This window comes from Myxine glutinosa, chromosome 1 (assembly GCF_964187855.1).
Source record: "Myxine glutinosa chromosome 1, kmMyxGlut1.1, whole genome shotgun sequence".
In the NCBI taxonomy this organism is placed as follows: Eukaryota; Metazoa; Chordata; class Myxini; order Myxiniformes; family Myxinidae; genus Myxine; species Myxine glutinosa.
In genome coordinates, this window is record NC_136261.1 from 107,588,804 (window position 1) to 107,612,216 (window position 23,413).

A 23,413-nucleotide genomic window follows, 5' to 3' on the forward strand; every position below is an offset into this window, starting at 1 on the left:
TGCTTCGAGTCATATGCAAAGTCATATAATCCATCATTGCTGCTGATGTCAAGTCTTTCCTCTTTTCAAACAGCCTTATCTCTGAGGATCAGTTTGGATTCTATCCCAGGCATTCAAGTCTGGGCGTGCTGCTGCTCCCCTCTCAGTGATGGTTTGAGGCCCTAAATTTCAGACGAGGTCACGACGTCACCCCGGACAAATCTCGAGCATTTGACGGTCTGGCATCCCACTCTGATTGCCCAGCTTGCTGCCTATGGGCATATGGCCGCCTTCATACTTGACTTTCTGACTTCTACTCTCACAGACAACACATTGCTATAAATGGAACCTTCTCCTTACTGTTCACAGTGGAGGCTGGAATGTCCTAATGCAGTGTCATAGGCACAGTCCTCTTCCTCATATACAGAAACAACCTCTCAAATGCTCTGGAAACGATCCCTTCGTCTTTGCAGATGACTGCACATTGTACTGCACAGTGCCCAGTGCCACCATACCATTTACAGGTGGACAGCAGCTACCTCACACTCCACCGATCTGGAATTGATTATATACTTGTCTGATAAACGGAACATGTTTTTCAATCATACCATATCTCAAAGTCTCCACTTGACCCTTGTCACTCCAAAAGGATTGTCAACTGAACCCACCTCTTTGTTTCTGTGGTCAGCCACGAGAAGTGGTTCAGTCTCCTCATCAGTCCGAGTCCTGCCGCAGCCAGGATGTGATGCTCTGTACCTTTTTCATCTTTCTCTTGCCCAGGTTTTGTATGATTGATTGTTGTGTGCATGAGCCCATAGGGGAATCCTTTTCATGCCTCCGCCACCTGAGGCGCCGGAGGTATTGTGTTTTTGCATTGTTCATCCGAACGTCCGTGATCAATTTTTGTGTCCGCAGTAACTTGTGAACCACTGAAGGGATCTTTTTTTTAACAAACTTGGTACAAAGGTGTATTATTTAGTATCAATAAATGTATCTAGTGTCAATAAATTCAGAGTAACATCAATTTCCAGTCATAGCAGCAATCCCTAGATTTTTTTTTCTCCAGTACCTCCATGGCAGAGTTTTATGACAAGATTCTCTTTGGCAGCTTAATTTGTGCTCTTTTGGACAATATTACAAAAGTCTACTCAAGATGGTCAATTAATTGGGGAGTCATTGTGCCTCCGGTTATTATTGTCGATTCAGCACCAGTTTAAATGTAAATGTCTATCGTGCCTTTGTCTTATCGACACTCATGTAAGGATGCGAATCTTGGACAACCTATCGTCACCATATCAAACACCTCGACCAATTCCATATGCGATGCCTTCTCAAGATTCTTGGCATCACCTGGCGAGACAGAATACCCAACACCTCAATGCTAGACTGCTGTCGTATCCAAGGAATTGAGAATTTCCTGATGCAAGCCCAGCTTTGCTGGTCAGGACACCTCACACCCATGGAAGACCATAGAATCCCAAGAGTGCTTTCCTATGGACAACTTAACTTTGGTAAACAGTCACGAGGTGGACAAAGAAAGCGCTATAAGGATGCCCTTAAGTCGACACTCAAGTCTTGTGCCATTGCAGTTGTCACCTGCGAACATCAGGCCACAAACAGGTCAACTCGGTGTAACATTTTCCGCAAAGGCCTGGACCACTTTGAATGTGGGAGACTTGCTATCGAGAGACAACGGAGGCAAGAAAGGAAAATCTGCCAACGTCCATCTCCACAAGGACCGGTCTGTACCTGCGATGTTTTGTTGTAGACGCTGTGGGTCCCACATTGGACTATGCGGCCATCACACAATGCAAAAAAGAGATTCGTCAAAAGAGCCGAATTACATCATCATGATGATGATGATGATGATGATGATGATGATCATCATCATCATCAACTGTACCATATTAAGACAATGCTGTACATCACATATTGTTTCATGAGCTTCCAAAATAAATCACCCAGCAAGATAACATCACACTTCTTGAGCTTTTATAATAGGACACCCCAACTAATCACACAAAAACTGGGCAACAGAGATAAAATGGCACAGAGCATTAAATTCATGCTGCGGAAGGCCCCAAATAAGGAGCATGCAGCGTAGGAGTGATCCAGTAAAGAGCTGCAACAGTGAGGAGCACAGCAGAGACGAGAGCATCCAAGAAAGAGGTCAAGAGAGTTCAAGTGAGTTGGAGTCCAAAAGCAATAGTCCTGCTCCCTTCACCACTAATGTAACTACATTAGTAGGTGGTCCCTTTGAGTTTTGAATATTAAGTTAATTTTGCAAGGTTGATTCGTTTTATTGAATTGAATTAAAACATGAACTTCATGTTGTAACAAGTCATGTAAACCTGTCCACGGTTACTTGGGTGTTTTAAATGTCAAGGAGGATGTTTGCAAGATCAAATAAAATATAAAGCTTGTTTCGGACTGTAATGATGTGGAGCTTCTTGCATTCCGAATTTCAGAAGTAAACTAGATTTATGATATCAAGGTCAAACCGACATAGTAAACAATGCGAATAGCAGATAACTCAATCAATAATCCATTCATATAAAACGTCAGCCAAAGAGAGGGAGATGGAGAGGACAACAAATTAAATGATTGGGGAGGGTGGGAGAAGGGAAGTGGAGAATATACAATTATAAAATTCATCATAAGTGAATGTACTAAACCAGGTATTCTTAAACTACTTTGACTTACACCCCTCCTTGCCAATTTATTTTTACTTGGGCCTGCACCCTCTCCCTCCCTGACAATTCCAAGAATAATACTGCTCCCTACTTTTGTCAATCTATTTTTTCATCTGAATATAAACCAACCAATCAAGCAAGCAGAAGCCAACCGAGGGCCTACAAGGTTGATTCGAACTGGATAGGATTTTGATTCAACAAAGGAAAGTTTTTATCCAGGTGTTGGCTTCGCGGTTAGGGTGCCGGCTCAGGATCCTAGGATCCTGGGTTCGAATCCCGGTCGATCGCTGAATTAACACCAGGGGGGTTGACTCAGCCTGTCATCCTTCCGAGGTCGGCAAATTGAGCACCAGTTCACTGGTAATTCCCTGGTTAAGGGTTAGTGGTACAAAGCACACTTTGGTAAAGTCACATACACTATCGAGACTTGTCTCTAGTTGTTTTGAAACATACTTTCGCACACACACACAACCTCTTTGTTGACAAGACTCAATAACTCAAATGAGAGTTATTACTTATTAATCACGTAAACCTGTGATTAATGTATGCTGCATTAACCTGACATCAGTAATACACTGATGTGTATTAAACATAAATAGTGAACCTATTTTACCAATAGAACAATTCCCTGTGTGTGGCAAGAGTCGACTGACAGGGTTGGTGGCAGGAAGGGCATCCGGCTGTAAAACATTGCTTCAGAAAGGGGACCACGGTGCCCAAAAAAGTCCAACCCCCGCTCTGCAGGGAAAAATGGCCTCTAAAGGTGGTTCAAGCAAGCAGAAGCCAACCGAGGGCCTACAAGGTTGATTCGAACTGGATAGGATTTTGATTCAACAAAGGAAATTTTTTATCTTTTCAAGTTGCTCAAAAGATGATTAAGAACTCTACCACATGATAACCACTAACCTAGGTGAGGAGTAGGTGCTTTTTATCACATCCTAATTCCTGGCACAGAACTGAAAATGAATATTGCAATTGGTCATTTGCTTTTATAAAATGCAATATCTGTACATCGTGCTCCATTAACCTGACTTCATTCAAGTGTTGGGGTCTACTTTCTGAACTCCACTGACAAAACCACTTGACTTTCTCATCCTGGATCAGTTGCGTTCCCTGGAAATGCCATGCCAATTTTCTTGACCCACACCTTCTTCATGAATGACTAGGCCTGGCAAAAATGGAATTCTTCCATAAGTGACTCTTCGTGCACAAATTGGGCTTAAATAAGCAGTTGTGCAGTTCTAGTATTATCAGTTGTATCACAATCGTCCCGTTGGCACAGAAATCGCTTATTGTAGTTAAACACTCGATCATTCACTTGCTCAGATCAGAAATCCAGTGACTCATTGTGCCATTTGTCAATAGAACAGCACCCGCGTGCATAACTGAGCTTTTCACAAACATAACGGAGCAAATGTCCTTTTCAGCTGCTAAAATCAATTTATTGGCCATGGAGTGAGGCTTGAAATGTTTTGCAGTATGATATGACATGGCTTAAGAGCCTTGCGGCCATTTGGCAACCTGTGGAATGTTTGTTTATTGCACTTTGCTCATTTAATGCCGGAAGCTTTCCTTGGAACGGGATGAGGGCTTTATCCGCTAGTCCAGGATGTCTTGTCTCAAAAATGGCATCTCAGTTTGCAAGCGTTCATTTGCTAGTACCTTTCCACAGAAGGATGCATAAAAGATGACATGCACCTGCGGTGCCAACAAAAGTAAAGCCAATTCCCACATTTTTTTCAAAGCTCCTAACTTTTTTGTTTCAATTGTTTTCATTTTTTTTAGGAAGATGATGCTCTGCCACTGATACAATCACTCTTTATTTTATCCCTCACCACAAACGGATCCCTTAAATGCATTGTACAATGGTATTGTTCAGTAGAAACAGAAATGTCACTTATTCTTAAATACAAAATTGCACATGATTGGGTCTCCTCTTCATTAAGCACTTGCAGGTTACCCGTGTCACCGGGTTTTAATTACTTTTGTGGGCTCACACTTGAGTCCAATACTGTGTATATCATGGGAAACCGTCTTCAGTTGGTACGATTTATAAGCCTTTATACGCTTCCTCACTTTCTTGTGTTAGGCCCCAAGTGGTCACTGTGAACACAGCAGTTTTCCACTGAGGTTTCAAACCCTAATTAAATGAATATAGCACTCCTTTCCACGTTTTGGGTAGTCGTTGGAACTCCGTCCCACTCGACAATCAAATGTCAAAGGTGCATATGCACATTTCTAGTGCTTTGATGTGTGCGCGTTTTATACTGTGCAAATTCTGTTACATCATACGCATGGGAATCACTCTTCGGCTGCTACATTTGTTTTGTCTTGGCGATGCGAAATTGGTCTGTTGGTATGGGGAAAAAATCGGCCCATGTCACCCCCTAGCCAAGACCTTTTCTGATGAGGTATAGATCATACATGTGTGTCAAGACTGAGATTTCCTGTTTGTGTAAGTGTAATGAATAATTTTCACACTAAACAAGGCTCGCAGGTAGAATAAGCATATGTATAATTTTCAAAGTACTATTTGAGAGTTATTATTTTTGTTGAGTAATATTAGATAGTGTGATTCTATCTAATATTCTATGTAATCTAACACCTATTAGAAGGTGTTGAAGCTTGCCGAACCACACTGTAAAGTTTGATATTCCCACTCAAGCCCCTCCGCCTGCCCTGGTTGATAACCCTTGTGATAAATGCAACACATTTGCGAAAAAGCGATTCTTCTTTAACGTTTTGTGACTATCACAAATATTTTCCTTGATGCGTAAACCTGTGATTTTTTTGTATCGATGTCTTAAATTTGACTTGAGGACATGTTGTATTTCCCATGCAAGGTGATGCAAAAAGAAGTGTGGGTTCTCTTGCGAAACGTAATGCAGATCAGAAAAAGGTGGGAGGTCGTTCAGCTTTCTTTTGTGATACTTTCTCAAAGCTGAATCCTTTTGTTCTACGAATGGTATTTTTGAAATTTATAATGTTTAGTTCCAACATGTAGACATTGGCATTCAACAACCAAAACATGTGTTTAAAGCAAGGATAATCACCATAATTCGTCGTGCAAGGTTTTTCCTTGGCCATGGCCAATCTGAACTTTTTACAACCTACGAGGCCGACATTATCAACTTGATGGAGTAATGCTCTCTCCTTTGGGCTAGTGTCCTTGCTTCAAACCTTGCCCTTCTTGATTATATGGAAAGTAAGGTCTTCAGGCCTCGAGTGACTAAGTTGCTCACACACTGCCACGATCGAATAATATGTATGTAAATAAGTAAGGCTTTATTTATCATTTGCTATCTAACTGTGCAAAGTTTGAAACTTAGTATTTATAATTAAAAGAGTACTGGTGCAAGGAAGATCTAAAATAAATAGAAAATGTGAATAAGTATTTGAAGAAAATGCAGATATCTCTGTAATTGCTTTGTTTACTGAATATTGGAGGGTGTCCACTCTTCCTTACAATACTCTCAAGAAAGCAAGCACCTTTAAGAATGAGTGCCTATTTTACCATATGTAGGTACATTATTAACTATTCTAAAAAATTTCTAATTATCAGTTGCATATATGGAAACGTCAACAAAACTCAACGTCAAAGATCAAAACTAGGTTTGAAAAGTAAACTTGTGCAGTTTTGCCAAATATGACTGCAAGGTGGAAAGGCAGGTAAACAACCATTTCTGCTGTGCTTGGGTGTGTCAACCACGAGTACCTTGTTTACAAAGCTCAATTTTGACTTTTAAAGTCATAAATGTAGGTCAGATTGTATCAAACACTTGGGTAGTGATGCTGAGAAAATGTATAGAATAGATGGAGAATTGTAGATTTTGGAAAAGAATATGCTGATACCTAGAGTCTAATTTGAGGAAATGTAGTCCTCATTTTCAAATTACTTCCTCCATGTCATCTTTATTTGTCAATGCATATTTTATCACCATCTAAACATTTCCATGCTCCAGTGCATTTCAGCTTTCCTTTTCTACAAGTACAATTCACTGAAGCACATCCCCTCTTGCATCCACCTAATACAATGTCTTTGCACATGATTCTGGAATGGGTGGGAGTGATACACGGTTAGGTAGAAGTTGTCCATCTACCAGTTTCCAACCCATTGTTGTAGGTGAGGGTAGGACAGGCTGTGGACTGATGGCCTGTCTCCATACCATACTATGGTAGTGTCGAATCTTGGTTAAAACAGCGTCTATTGTTGGAAGAAGTGACTCGGGAGATTTGCATTTGCAAAACAATGTCCCGTGGGCCTTGTCACAGCTTGTTGCTCCTGGTACCTTGTATATTTTGCACACAAACATTTCTGCATCCTTTATTATGTCTAGAGTCAATCCTTCTTTTCCAAGATCAGTTAGGAGATGATTGCCTGGAAAGAACACTTCCCATGCTGTCTTCTTACTATGACCAGAGAGGTATGACACCATGTCACATCCAGTTATTGCATGGAAAGAGAGGTGTCACAAATTCCTGCTCATTAATTGACAGCTTGTTTCGTACCGCATGCACTGATATATATATTTTGGTTTCTTAAATGTACCAGCCTTCATCCACAGCAGTTTGCATTTCATCTGAGTGAAATGTGCAATGAATAACATTAAGATAACAGTGTCTCGTGCAGCAACTACAACAACGTCAGCATCTGCGTGGACATGATGCAGAACAGCTCGCGTATCAGCTTCTTCATGATTTGCATGGAACATCTCAATATCTAAATGGGGATTGGTCGTCTGCACCTCATCCTCAGCCTAGAATCCACTGGCACCAACTAAAGTCTTTACAGCTGGTGCCTTTGCGATGAGCTCGTTTGAAAGGAAAAAAAGCAAGGTCCTTTTTGTTGGCTGCTAGAGCCAATAAGTCAGTGCACGTTTTAGGCACTGGGCCATGCCTGTCTTCGATAATCCTCCTGATCGGAAGAGACTTTTTCGATAGTTTGTCCCTGGTTCCTTTATTGAGGTCTCTCAATACTGATCAAATGTAACATCACCTTTTGACCCATACAATTCTTGGCAAATTATAGAAATATCAAGGGACACAGAGACACACAATCTTGGAGACGGCATGAAGCTGGAAGGTGTGAAAACATTTTGCTACCTCGGAGACATGCTGAATGGAGAAGGTGGATCAGACTCGGCAACGGTTGCTAGAGTGAGATGTGCATGGAAGAAGTTTCGGGAACTGAGTGGCGTGCTGATGAGGAGGGGAGTGTCGTTGAAGCTGAAGGGAAAGGTGTATGCTGCATGTGTGAGAAGTGTTATGATTTATGGGAGTGAGACATGGGTAATGAACGTAGAGCAGCAACGAAGGCTGGAAAGGTTGGAAATGCGAATGGTTCGGTGGATGTGTGGAGTATCGTTGAGAGAGAGGAAGACAATTGATGAATTGCGAAAGATGATGGGAATAGAGCCTGTGACTGATGCTGTGAAGAGGAACAGGTTGAGATGGTTTGGTCATGTGTTGAGGAAGGATGAAAGTGACTGGTTGAGAAGAGTGATGGAAATGAATGTAGAAGGAAGTATAGGACGGGGAAGACCAAGAAAGACTTGGCTGAAGATGGTGGAAGAAGAAATGTGGGCAAGGGGGTTAACAAGGAGAGATGCAGAAAATAGGGCAAAATGGAGAAGATTGTCATGGGGACCGCAAGGCTAACCCCCGCTCTAGCAGGGAAAATGGCCTTAAAATGCATGTTGTTGTTGTTGTTGTAACTCAAAAGGTTCCTGAGATATTGCCCAGATGAGAAAGGAAATATATAAGTACTTAATTAATCGATAATAATTAAGTAACGAATCAATTAATTGATTAATCAAAAAACAAAAAATACCATTTTGACAAAGGACTTGCTCACTATTGGGCCCAAATTTCAGCTTACTAGCTCAAATGATGGCTGAGATATCGCCCGCCTGGCCAAACAAACAAACAAACAAGAAAACAAACAAACAATCGACCAGAGTGAAAACTGAGTACTCCCTTTCAGCGTGCGTCATTACCGAGCCCCCTTCGGTGCCCGGCAATGACGTTATGCAGCACCTGGAGATGGCATAGGAAAGCAGTGGTGTACAATAATCATAAAATAATTACATAATTAATCAATTGGCTAATAGAATACCTAAAGCACCACCGTTTCATCTGAATCTGTAACTTAAAAAAAAAGAAGTCATTAATTAAATAATTAAACAATTAATCGATTAATTGATTAATCAATAAATCAAAGATATCCTTTACAGTCAAATCACTTGGTCATTGCCATGCCCAAATATCAGCTTCCTAGCTCAAAAGGTGCCTGAGATATTGCCCAGATGAGAAAGGAAATAAATAAGTACTTAATTAATCGATAATAATAAAATAACTAATCAATTGTTTGATTAATCAAAAAACAAAAAATGCCGTTTTTGCCAAACCACTTACTATTGTGCCGAAATTTCAGCTTCCTAGCTCAAAGGATGGTTGAGATATTGCCCGGACAAACAAACAAGAAAGAAACCGGTGTGAAAACTGAGTACTCCCTTTCAGCATGCGTCATTGCTGGGCCCCCTTCGGTACCCGGCAATGACGTTATGCAGCGCCTGAAGATGGCATAGGAAAGGAGCGGTGTACAATACAATACTGAATTCAGTTTTATAAAGAGGACATCATGTGTCACGCGTGTCTGATGAAAGTGGGGTTGTACAAAATAATGAAAGACTGTACAAGAACACCCCACAAAATTCACCACACAAACACGTCCTGGTGAGGGTCAGCAATCTCTGTTCTTTCTTGTTGGAATTTGGCACTAGTCGACACAGCATGATTACGACTCCAGGTCCTTACATCCCCAATTCATATCTTATGTGTAGGTCCAGCCCAGAGCCTCCGCTGGGTATGTGGGTGTTCCCCTGTAAACCTCACGTGGGGGCCCTTTCTATTTGAGGGCTAATAATATGGTGACATATCTTCAGGCGGAGAATCGATTCATACCTCGGTTCCGGAGGGGGTTATCGAAGTATTAGGATGATTAGATGATGATGAAAGGATTAGTGTTCATGAAAATGCTAAGAATCATCGGGAGTGCTTCACACAGTGGAAAGAAATGGAAAGAAATTTAGCTGAAAACAGAGGAGTTATTGATGCGGAACTTCAGTCACAGATTGAGAAGGAAAAGCAGAAGTGGCGTGATAGCTTGATGAGAATCCTTCACTGCATAAAATTCCTTGCGACTCAGAACCTGACTTTGCGAGGACACAGGGAGTCACTTCAGCTGGACGATGACTCCATTGTGGGAAATTTCCTTGGCTTACTGAAACTACTGGCCATCTTTGACCCTGTCATGAAAGAACACCTCACTCGTGTGGAAAGTCATCCTGGATCCACGTCTCATCTTTCACCGGGTGTCCAGAACGAATTCATCCACATGATGGCATCCACTGTTCGCCAGGGTTTACTGAGAAGCATTCGTAAAGCCAAGTACTATGGTCTCATGTTCGACTCGACTCCTGATCAGGCACACCGTGAGCAGATGTCAGAAGTAGTGAGGTACGTGGAAGTTGATTTTGAGAGGAAAACAGTCCGTGTTAGAGAGTCCTTCCTTGGTTTTATCCAGATAAGCCAGAAGGATGCTGAGAGCTTGGTTGAAGACATCTTGAAACAGCTAGAGACGGTCGAAATGGAGCTACAAGATTGTCGGTCACAGTGCTATGACAACGCTGCTGTGATGGCTGGACTGCAGTGGTGTTCATCAAAGAATAAGTGAGAAAAACAACCTGGCAGTGCTTGTGAATTGCGACAATCACTCACTCAACTTGGTGGGTGTACATGCAGCCAAGCAGGATACAATGATGGTCACGTTTTTTGGAACCATCGAAGCTCTCTCCGTGTTCTTCTCTCGTTCAACATAGCGCTGGGAAAAAACTCAAAAACGCCGTGCCTGTGGTTGTTAAGTCGGAGTCCAAAACCAGGTGGAGTGCAAGGACAGAAGCAGTGAAGCCCGTCAACAAGTATCTTGAGGAGATACTTCAAGTTTTCCAGGACATGATAGACAATGAAAACGAGACCAGCGAAACAAGAAGTGACGCAAGGCAGCTGTATAACCGCATGTTGAGTTACGATTTTCTGACTTTGCTAGGATTTTGGAACAAAGTACTCATTCGCATTGACCGTATTCAAAAGAGACTGCAGGATCCTAGCATGAACTTCCACGATGCTGCCCTGGATTTGAAAGCCCTCCGAGATCATTTTGATGATGAAAGAGAAGTGTTGGTCAGTGAGTCACTCGAAGAAGGACTCGGTCTCTGTCAAGAATGGAATATTGAAGTTGAAAGACGTCAGAGACGAAAGAAATGAATGACTGATGAGAACTCGAGAGACACTGGGTTAACAGCCAAGGAGGAAATGGAAAGAGTCATGAAGGGAACACTCGACCGTCTTCACAGAGAAATGGATGAAAGGTTCGCTCGTTTGCTCGACACTGACGCCACGTTTGGATTCCTTCTCAATGTTGAGGGACTGTGTTACGGTGCCAATAGTAACGACCTAAAGAAGAAGTGCGAAAATTTGGGCGAATTGTACAGCTCTGATGTTGATAGACAGCAGCTATATGAATAAATTTTGGATTGCAGAATGTTGCTATTAAGTCGGGCCAACATGAAAATATCAAGACCTGAAGAGCTTCTCGAATTAATTGTTCAGTATGGAGATGAGAGCGTCTTCCCCAATCTTCACATTGCTATTCAGATAATGCTATCCATCACAGTTTCCATCGCCAGCTGTGAGAGATCATTCAGCAAGTTAAAACGAATACTTTCGTATTTGAGAGCCTCCATGGGTCAAGGCAGACTCTGTGATCTTGCTCTGTTGAGTGTAGAAAGAGAAGAAACTGGAAAAAACTGACTTTGAGCACATCATAGACCAATTTGCATCAGTGAAAGCAAGGAAGGTGCAGTTGTAATTTTCATGTAGTGCCATAATTTGTTAATTAAAAGATTAACGAGCTTGACTTGTATTTTTGAGCTGATTTTATGGTAAAGTTATCTAAAAGATGGGTGTCAGATGTTTGGACAGGTGCGCAATTTCATTGCTTGCCATAGGCGCTATTTTCCGTAGATACGCCCCTGTAGCTGGTAGGCATGCAGGATTGTGTTATTGATATCATCTATGTTGCACAACTGGACTTTATTGAAATTTGTTTTTGCTGATGTGGAAGGCCCCTATTTGTGAGTGGCCCCCAGCGGCTGCGGGCTCCGCAGGCGCCTAACGGAGGCTCTGGTCCAGCCAAAAAAAATGAGACTTGAGTGCTACAACACAAGTACTGGAAAGTTTTATGATTATTATAGACTAGGCAGATCTATGGGAAAAGGCCATGTCTAAGCTTCTAGGTGCATTTTTGGGTAAAAGTTGTGAACCTCACTTTTTAACATAATTAGGGTATGCTGAATTTGATTAACCCGCTTCCCAAGCCGAATTTGGAGTCTTTGAATTTTGAGTTTTGAATTTCCCACTTCCCGCGTGCACAATGTGAACATCTTTGGATGATGTCAGGTACATCAAAGAAACGGCGTTATACACCAATTGATGCTGTTTTAAACAATCTACCGATACGTTTGTCCACAGCACTGCTACATTTCACGTATTAACCGAGTGTGACACCACCTCCTATTTTGCAAATCACACCAAACGAACACCATGGAAAGTCTTCAAAGAGCAGCATAAACTGCTGAGGAACTTGGGCATTGGTGAACTCACAGAGGAGACAATCAAATCTGCAGAAGCATTCGTCTGCAGAATATATAATGTGCACAGAACATCCTCTGTTGCTTCAGCACGACATATGTTGTTCTCCAAGACTGGTAAACCAGAAGCAATGTCACCAACAAGTGATGCTCTTCATTTCCATTTGATGTGAGTACACTATCAAGCCATGGTATGGAGAAATGGTCATTGTGCCATACCTGACCTTCCTGCACCTGTGGAAATGGGATGGAAACGTGGTGATTCAGGACTAGAGCCTATTCTGATGTCACTGAGTCCAATCCCAGAAAGTTGCCTCGAGATGATTTGTTGTGCATGCCAGAAGCAATGCAAGACTCGACGCTATTCAGAGTTGAGGTGCACATCAATGTGTGCCTGTCAGAAACAGAGTGATGATCAGACCTTGTATGAATTTGATGTAGTTTGGCAAAACAACATGTGTGACATTCCTAAATGTTTGTGCTTCATGGCCATGTATTCTTAATTTTAGAATAAATGGTTGTATGAAACATTGTCTTATTAAAACCATTTCCCATTTTATCGTGTCCAATTTCAATATCAGTTTGAATGTCTCTTTCAATATGTCACCAACTATAATATAGACGAGATGGATTTATGAAAAAAGGCCATGTATGAGCTTCTAGGTGCATTTTGGGGTAAAAGCTGTAAAGGTAAGTAAAGAGCTGCATGTATATACTGTACATGATATATAAATGCTTGTTCAAAGAAATTGTCCAAAAATGGCAATTTGGCGGCCATTTTGTTTATGCTAATTAGAAGGTCAAAACTTCAATATTCGGCTTGGGAACCGGGTTAGTCGAATTCAGCATACGCTAATTATGTTAAAAAGTGAGGTTCCCAACTTTTACCCAAAAATGCACCTAACATTCACATTTCTCAGAAATCCGTCTAGTCTAATACAAGGAGCAGGAAACGCAAATATATTCACAATTATTGTTGTTAATTATCTATACCCATTGACATAGGACGATACCTTAATTGGGTTTAAACATGTGTTTAATTGCATTTGCGCTTTATTTATATTTATACCAATCTGTAATCTTTTGTTTATTTTTCAGTTAATTTTGCACACTACTATGTGATTAGCTATATCTCTCCATTGCTAGGTGTATTAACTACATCACATTGCTATAGATGTGTCGATGTTCTGGTAGGTAGCCATTTCTGGGCAGGTTGAATGGTGAGTAAGGTGGCTTGGGATATTTTGAGACACTTACATGTGTGTGCTGTGCAGTGGGAGCAAAGCAAGTCATCGATCACCACGCCAGACAATGAGAAGCTGCAACGACAGATCCGGTTGCTGAAAGAGGACAGAAAGTCCCTCCAGGCGGAGCTGACAGCACGAGAGTGAGTTACACATGCAAATAAAAGTTTGTTTTTAAAACTTGCTTAATTGCAGTTGATGATGTGCACAGGGGAAAACAGCCTAAATCATGAGGCAACTTCAACAATAAGAATACTAATTTGGAATAAGAATACCTGGAGGAAAACTTTAGCGGCACATTCATTATAGCGCGAGTAGCACATTTATATTGAGTGGTACTATACCAGAGTGATCACTATAAAGCTTTCATCACTGACCACTTGGGGATTTTTCAATTATAGAGAAGGGCTACGATTCAAGAGGTTTAGTGAACCTTTGATCACATGATCAAGGAGCCATTTAAGTATGTTCCCTACCCAAGGCTTACGAGGGGGAGTGGGGTGGGGGGGTGGGGGGGGGGGATTAATTGGTGAAACACTAGCGCAGTCATCTTTCGAACCTTCCAATCACCCCTTTTAGGATGAGCACTCCTGAAATAATGAAGATGACTTTAGGGAAAAATCTTCACTTTGTTGCAGAATCTCTCTGCCTGGAACAATAATCTGAAACTATACAATACTCAAAACTACAGTGCGTATCAAAAAAAAGGTAATCCGAATTCAAGGAGTTAATATGCAAAGGTTATTTAGTTTGACAATTTACATGTGGTTTACCAATTATGAGGAGATCCTCAGCTTTCCATCGATGCCTTTCATGCATCATTGCTGTCACACATGACCGAGTACATGTTCATTGAAAATGACAAGTTCAAATCGCATTTTTGCAAGTTTGGCTAATCGATGCAAGACAGTTTTAAATGGAAAATTACTTGTCAACTGCCAAGTTGATTATGTAAAATTGTTAAGCTGGTCTGGTAATCGTCGGTTGCGTCATCCTTTGTTTAAGATGGGTATTTAAGATGGGCCTACAGTGTATGGGTTTAGAGACAGTCTGAGCCATTGAAAAGATGGGTCAACTTACGACTGAACAGCAGACCTTCGTGGTTACAACCTTTCACCAAACTGGAAATTTGCAGCAAACTCATGATGCGTTCAGGGAACGTTTCCCAGAACGGGAGCCTCCAGCAGCCAAAACCATCTGAATGTTAGGAAATACCAAGAGCATGGCACTGGCCTCAACCGCAACAAGGAGAATTCTGGTAGGAGGCGCACTGGGCGATCGGAAATGAACATCGCAGCAGTAAGGCAGTAAGTTTTGGAGCATCCTAGGGATACCAGCACAAGACGAAATGGGACGGGATTGCCTTCGGCAACATTCAACCAAATCACAAGACTGGAACTCCACCAACATCCATATCGGATTCACATCCGGCATCAACTTACGCCAGGTGATTTTGCCAGGAGGCTGGTGCTTGCCAGATGGTTGATAGCACGTTGCAAAGCAGATGTCAATTTACTGCGGTATCTCGTTATCGGCGACGAAGCTGCTTTCACCATGGATGACAAGGTCAATACCCATCATGTTATTGAATATGCACTGACAGGACAACCCCCGGAATTTAATTTTGACACCAACATGAATCGACAAAAGTGGACTGTTTGGTTGGGACTTGGTGGAAGTGGTCAGGTGATTGGACCATTTTTCTTTCAAAGGAATGTCAATGGTAACAGGTATCTGCAGATGATCAATGATGAAGTTTTACAGCAGCTGGAGGAGAACTTTGAGCGACAGGTTCGTGGTGTCTTCAGATATCTCTGGTGGTCCCAAGACGGCACCCCAGTACATCGTCTTATCGCTGTCCGAGATCGACGGAGGGAACTCTTTGGAGACAGTCATCGCCCTCAACCATGCAGTGGAATGGCCGCCAAGATCAGCTGACCTCACACCATGTGATTATTTCCTTTGGGGACATTTAAAGAACAAGGTGTTCGTAACTCCTCCCCGTGATCTTGACGAATTGCAGGGCCATATTCGACATGAAGTGGATGCTTTGCACAATGACCCGGCTATGGTGAGACGAGCAGTTCAGGGCATGCTCCGCCGCTGTGAGCTTTGTGTTGAAAGGGGAGGTGGACATGTTGAAGGTGTGGGTGCATAAAGGCCAATCATTCCTGAGAAAGGTTCACATCTGACGTTCATTTTGCACCAATTATCCTGACTTGCATCGATTAGCCAAACTTGTAAAAATGCGATTTGAACTTGTCATTTTCAATGAACATGTACTCGGTCATGTGTGACAGCAATGATGCATGGAAGGTATCAATGGAAAGCTGAGGATCTCCTCTTAATTAATAAACCACAAGTAAATTGGCAAAATAAATAACCTTTTCATATTAACCCCTTGAATTCGGATTACCTTTTTTTATACGCACTATATACTCTGAGGTTTCTGGACTTCAGACCAGACATTGGTGGGTTAAACTGGATTTATGAGCGCTCAACCGTCCCTCTTCCCTCAGAGCATATTTCTGGTGTGGGCAGTAATTCTATTTGTCTGAAGGCCTTTGAGCTTATGCATAGCCAGATGACATAGCTCGCTCGCAGGGCCATTTTGGATGCAGTGTCCATAATAATCTTCCTCTTTCCTTTTGGAATGCCTAAAAAGGCAAGGCATTTGCTGAAATATTTATTGTAAAATCCCCTACTACCTATTTCTACTGGAAAGTAGTTTACAGACCATCCTCTATGTTCACAACCAGCTACCAGGTCTTTGTATTCGCCTTTCTTTCTGGCATATGCATTGGATAGGTTCTCCTTCATCGGGTCTGTCAATTCAATAATGATGACATGCTTAGTTACTGCCGAATAGATGATGATATCAGGCCGTTTGGCAGTTTCCGTAATTTGTGGAGGGAACACTATTGGTTTATGGTCTTCATCCATCAGAAACTTCCAATCATTAGCCTTCTGTAGGATGTCCAGTGTTTCTACCCGTGGAAGTGGAAGGGCTGGGTTCCTGTAGGATGTACCATCAGCTGTACGGAATGCAATGGTGGGAATTGAGTTTGGCTTTGATACAATACTGGTTTTCTTATTTGCATCTTTGATATAAGGAGCCAGGCAAGATGCAATCGCTATTAAGGTTTGGTCATGGTGCCAGTTGTATCTTCCATTTTGGAGTGAGTAGCTGCACCCATTTAAGAGTGTGGAGCAGTGTGCAATGGTGATGATGGCACAGTTGACAGTCCAAGGTTGGTCTCCTTCTCCGATCTTCTCCGAAATTTATTTCGCTTCTCTCCACACTCCTCTCATACTTCTCTCACCTTCTTTTTCTCTCCTCTAATCCTCCCTTCTCTTGCTTTTCTCATTTATTTTTCCTGCCCCATACTGTATAATGTGTATAAAACTGGCATAATGTTTCATCCATTCTTGCTTTTCTCAATTCTTTTTCTAGAACATAGAATGGATCAAGACACAACATAACAAAATGAACAGTAGAAAGAGAGGGGGGGGGGGGGGGGGACACCAACAAGAGGATTGAATGACAAATAGAGAGAGACTTGGACAAATGAGGAATGAGGGGTGGGGGAGTATGCATGGGGTGGAAAAGATAGACACAAAAGTAAACTCTCAGGAAGGAAAAACTGGAAATTTGGATGTGCGTGGACTTGGGGGTTAACAGGGTAGAAAGTATCATGGTTTTGGATGGGGGAAGATCTGAGATGGTGGTGACCAGCTGTCTTGAAGACAGTGGGTGTGTTCAGTTACCAAGTTTCTTGTAGAGCACTCGCCAAGTGGCTTAGCCACTCCATTGAAAACCATTGAAAAGTACCGGCCGGCTTGGCAAGAGCTAGCCAGCCAGCTACCTGCTTGGTAACTGAACACATCCCTGGAGGGAACAACGAGATTGTATAGGATGTGGAAGTTAGTTCCACATTTGGGAAACAGAGGAATGAATGAGTGAACAAATGAATTTGCTCTCTTATTTTCCACTTCCAGTTTCTAAACATATATGTATACACCACGTTCATGACCTAGTCTTACTTTTCTGAACATAATTGTCCTTAAGTAAATAAATTCTTTGCATTGTGTGCCACGTGCCTTATGTAGGAGAGAGGTTGAACGGGTGCGGAAAGAAAATTGTAGGCTGGAGATTGAGCTGAAAAGGTCATCTTTTCAAGTCTTTGAAAGTGGTAAAAGCAGCAAGAATTACAAAAGGTACATTTTGCATTGAGTGACAACAATAATCAGGACACCACGTGCAATGCTATGACCTCACCTGAACTATGTTTCAGGTGAGCTAAAAGTGGCTCGGGCTGTCTCATTGTTTTTAATTAATGTAAGTCATTGATTACATTGCCCTAAATGTACAAGGAAATTCCAGAACTCATGTACCAATAATGTACAATATGTGAAGAAGACTTTAAAATGCATGTAGTGTTCACGTCTTGTCTGCTAGAGGTTCCGTGGAGGTGCAACACAAGGAAAGAGATGGGAAATGTGACTTTGACGTAAGTTTATGGGCCATATGCACACATTGAAGAACATCAATCATTATTGATATATTATTAATGGTTTTGGAGCTCCTTGAATGCTATCTATCAGGATTCCTGTACCTGATAAATTGTTTGACTCACCTTGATGAATGGAGTTGCCGAAACCAGGGTCGTAGTTAGTGAGGTGTGGGGTCGGAGCTTCTGGGATTAAGGTCCGCATTTTGAAATATGCACCTGAAGGAGCTGTGCTCCAACTCGAATCGAAAGAATGGACGCGACAAAAAGCTGGAATTCGTCCGAGTTTCTTTATTGCATCAAATCAACTCGGGAACTCTGAAAAGCCCGTTTATCGGGCAGCATTATATACAAGCACTCGAATATCTCATGCCGGAGCGTTTGCCCTTAAAAGGCGTGACTGGGCGTGTCCGGGAGACCTGGGTGAGTCTGGACATGCCCAGGAACGGCGAGACTGGGTGTCGCCGGATGGGCCGGGCGTGCCTGGACATGCCCGGGAACGGCGAGACTGGGTGTCGCCGGACGGGCCGGGCGAGCCCGGCACAGCGATCGCTCCATGGTTGCGTCCTCGGCAGGTGTAAGGCGATTGTGTAAGTTCAGCGGCAACCGCTACACACCCATTTTCTTGGGCCAAAGGGCCAGGCTTTAGAATATGCTAGCTATCAATTCATCAGTCAGGGTTTGTGAATACATTATTATGCCCTAAGGCTATATACCAAATAAAATACAATGTCAGTTTGTGTGTTTGTTTGTTTGTACACATGTCTGTCCCCCTTCATAAGGTTAGGTTTTAAAGGCCAATCTTTTAACACAAATGTGTGTTCACTATGGTCTATTTTTGAGGATTATACAAACTCGAAAAACATTTTCGATAAAAGAGTCATTATGTCTCTTATATTGGAATTGTAGACGGTGGCTTGCAAACCGAGCCTCAAGGGCGGTGTACAGAAGCGGTTTTTTAAAATAACAATAAATACAAGGGGCAGGGAAGTGAAATTCACTGCATGTGATGTGCAATGCACGCAGGGCAAAACGAGTGTCCATTTACATCCGCAATATGTATCATAAATAAAAAAGAAATAAGCACACCTCGTAACTAGAGTAATAAAGAGTAACAAGCTTGAAATGACTATGTGCATGATTCTCCTCTTCTTTTTCAATAATCATGCCCCCTGAGGTGACAAATTGTTCAGTGAGCCTTCTTCGTTGAAGAATTCCTTGCAGCATCAGTAGCGGCTTGCACGCTGTAAAATTAACTTGATATGCTATCCTCAGTCAATGTGCATATGAGTATGACTCCAAACCGTCGCTACACTTCTTTGACTCACAACATTGTGTGTTAGACCTATGTCTGTTTTGCATTGAAAAAGCATTGATTTTGTTGCATGAAATTGAAAGTAGAATACATATTCCTCACAGAGACCATTTATTGCACAAGACGATTCAGGTTTATACAATAAAAAAGAACAATTTACTATTCTTCCTTGTTCACATTGTATTGGTGACAGAGACTAATTTGTTGATATGGGGGTGTTGGTATTCTCAAGAACCAGCCATTGGCTTGGAATTGTATTGAATAGTTTGTAATCAAGTGCTACCACAAACATCATTGTGTTTAGACTTCATCAATATTGTTGTGCTTACATACCCTGTATTTATGGTCTTGGTGAATATTCTACCCTGGGTCTTCTACAGGAGAGTCTTCAGCAATATTAGAAACTAGCACGGGCATGCTGAACATCTGCACAATATAAAATATGACAAGTCCTCAATTCAACCCCGTTCGTTTCCCCCACCCCCCTCCCCCCCCCCCCCACAAACTACAAGTAATCAACCCAACCCTCTCCCCCAAAAACCCAAAGTGCTAACGTCCGCCTCCCAAAGCCAAGTCTTAAACCTCAGCCTCCCAAACCCCAAGTGCTTAACCTCTGCCTCCCAAAGCCAAGTCATAAACCTCCGCCTCCCAAACCCCAAGTGCTCAACCTCCGCCTCCCAAAGCCAAGTCCCAGACCTCCGCCTCCCAAATCCTAAGTGATAAATCTCCGCCTCCCAACCCCAAGTGCTCAATCTCTGCCTCCCAACCCCAAGTGCTCAATCTCCACCTCCCAAACCCTAAGTGCTCAATCTCTGCCTCCCAACCCCAAGTGCTCAATCTCTGCCTCCCAACCCCAAGTGCTCAATCTCTGCCACCCAAACCCAAGTCCTAAACCTCCACCTCCCAAAACCTAAGTGCTCCATCTCTGCTTCCCAACCCCAAGTGCTCAATCTACCAAATCAATCTCCACCTACCAAACCCTAAGTGCTCAATCTCTGCCTCCCAATCCCAAGTGCTCAATCTCTGCCTCCCAACCCTAAGTGCTCAATCTCTGCCTCCCAAACCCTAAGTGCTCAATCTCTGCATCCCAACCCCAAGTGCTTAATCCCTGCTTCCCAACCCCAAGTGCTCAATCTACCAAATCAAACTCCACCTACCAAACCCTAAGTGCTCAATCTCTGCCTCCCAACCCCAAGTGCTCAATCTCTGCCTCCCAAACCCAAGTCCTAAACCTCCACCTCCCAAAACCTAAGTGCTCAATCTCTGCCTCCCAACCCTAAGTGCTCAATCTCTGCCTCCCAATCCCAATTGCTCAATCTCTGCCTCCCAACCCTAAGTGCTCAATCTCCACCTCCCAAACCCTAAGTGCTCAATTACTGCATCCCAAACCCAAGTGCTCAATCTCTTCCTCCCAAACCCAAATCCTAAACCTCCACCTCCCAAAACCTAAGCGTTCAATCTCTGCTTCCCAACCCCAAGTGCTCAACCTTCGCCTCCCAACACCAAGTCCTACACCTCCCCTTCCCGACCCGAAAGCTTTTGGGTCATATTTCCATGAGGTTTCTGGACTATATTGATATATTGAAGATATTGAACTGAGATATTGAACTTTTTGCAGATGTGCCAGTGGATTACTCTACATACTTTGTTGTGCCTTTGAGTGTACAGCTGTCCTGACAGAAGTTTTATTTTACATCCTAGGAGGAGGTGACTTGTGCTTTCTGTTTCTACCTTGCATTTGTCCGATTACTTCTACATCTGTCAGATTGACTCAGTCCTGCCATATTCAAGCTATTGGTGTAGTGTCCTTGGTCTTGGGCATTTATAATGATTTGTTCTCCATCCCAGTTGAGCTGACCTCTTAGCGATTGCAGTGATCCTTCTTTGTCTATGTCTAGTCTGTCCAACTCCTTTTTTTATACCTTCCTGCTCTTTTATCGTTTTTTCAGTTGTTAGTGTATGAAAAATATAAAGCAAAATATCAATTGGTGTGTTGATATTTCACTTTATATTTTGATTTTGATTTTTTTGTGTGATTGTTGGGGATGTATCCATTGCTTGTTTGGTTTCATGTATGGCATCTTATATTCACATCTGTGTTTGGAATGTTTTTCTACATGGGTCAGGGATACCCTTTCTGACTGCTGTCTTCGTGTTTGCTTCCAAATTGGATTTGGTATTCTGTTGAACTTTTCACATATTCAGCGAATCCTACAAGTTGTCGCTCTGTGCACTTGGTTGGGATGCATTGGTTTTAGTAGAGCATTTTGTATCGTGTGTGTGTGTGTGTGTGTGTGTGTGTTTAAATTAAAGTTGCCTAATAATATTGATACCAATTTTGATTTTATAATTACTCTCACACATTGCAGAAGACAGATACGTTTTCACTGCAGATATCGTACGTATAACCTATTGGCCCATCTGTTTCGTGAATTATTTCTCATCTGTGCAGTGGAATACCGATGATGTATGATGTCTCACCAGAAGGGAATACATCTGATTTTTTTTAGAGGAAGGTGTTATAAATCCAGGATTTAAAAAAAAGATCATTTATAATCGCAATTTGCCTTGTAGATTTCAGAGATGCCACCATAAGTTTGTAAAGCTCACTGCAGACCTTCTTTCAGGTGTTATCAAGCAACTTTCAAATCTAAGAGTGGTGGTGGGGGAAGGTGGAATTAAAGGAATCTGAGGAGACCAAAATCATGCTAAGAATGCACAAATTTGACCCTAATTAAAAAAACCCCAGCGGGAGCATGCCCTAGCACCATGCACCAACAGGGAGCAGGAGAGCGTCAGATTCATGTTGGCTCAGATCCTTTTTAGAGCCTCACGTTCAGAAATGTTTGAAAAAAAGGTGGTAATTAATTAAAAGATTGGAAACTTTTTCTTTGTTTTGCTGAATTAGTGAACACTTTAGTTATGAAACAGCATACGAGGCTTGAACGAATAATAACTTTATATCACATTTACAGTATAATCAAAATGCCTTGTTCAGTCTAAATAACTTGTCAAACGTTAAACATCAAGGAAACTGAGTTGGAAAAAGAAGTAATGCAAATGCAATAGGAAGAAAGAATGGAAAGACGTACCTCACTGGATCACCTTCTTATTATCGTTATAGGGTTTAGGCCAATATGGATATCGGAATACCGATCTACAAAAGCTGTGGATGCAGGCACACAGAGCTAAATGTAAAAGTATGATGGGTTGGCACAGTGTTTGACATTAACAAGGACTCCAATGGCTCTCACTACTCGCCACCCCCAACATTGAAAAATTGCATCTTTGAAATAATTTGGGAACATCGAGGTCATTTGAACTATCAAGACGGTGAAACATAATGCCCTTGGAATAGTCAGTTAGTTGGACCTTTGGGATTGTCGAGACCTCACTCGTGACAATACATTGAATTAGACGAGTGTATTTTCCTGCAAAATCGATCTATTCCAGGTTGCAAACACTGCCAACGAAGAAATTGCCATCACTACTTTGGAAATAAAACTGCCTTTTGCTCGTAAGACAAAGGACAAACTGTTGGAGAATTAAATGATACCTCCTTATATGCAATTTGCTAAGGACAAGCAGAGTGCATAAAAGTTTTTGCAAATAAGGTAAATACTTCTCATGCAGTTAGATTTAAATGCACCAGCATTGATAAAAATGAGAAAAGAAAAAAGAGCATGGATGAATAAAGTAAGGATACCCCATTCTTTGTTGCCACCATGAGAAAAGAACATGGACAAATAACTATAAGTTCGCAATGCAAGCACAAGCTTTGATGGGCCTAATGCACTCCTCCTGTGTTGAAGTTCCTTGTAACGGAACATAATTACATTATTGTCGCATCAGAGCCCAAGCTAATACAGACGCTCCACACCTTGGGTCTAAAGACCTTCGCGAATGAACCAAATGTCCTTTGAATTTGCACTGATTTTTTAAAAACAATTTACTCCGTTCA

The 23,413-nt window shown here is 42.0% G+C and overlaps 1 protein-coding gene across 2 annotated transcripts in view; it reads left to right on the top strand.

Annotated features, from left to right (window-relative positions):
• The window catches only part of LOC137419213 (IQ domain-containing protein E-like), a 199,514-nt gene that overhangs the window by 116,089 nt on the left and 60,012 nt on the right, over nt 1-23,413 (top strand). For both annotated transcript variants that reach the window (XM_078775825.1, XM_068105362.2), the window contains 4 exons: nt 5,516-5,571; nt 13,657-13,769; nt 17,737-17,844; nt 18,086-18,137. In XM_078775825.1, coding sequence (XP_078631951.1) covers nt 5,516-5,571; nt 13,657-13,769; nt 17,737-17,844; nt 18,086-18,137 — 329 coding nt within the window. The remainder of the gene's footprint in view (nt 1-5,515; nt 5,572-13,656; nt 13,770-17,736; nt 17,845-18,085; nt 18,138-23,413) is intronic.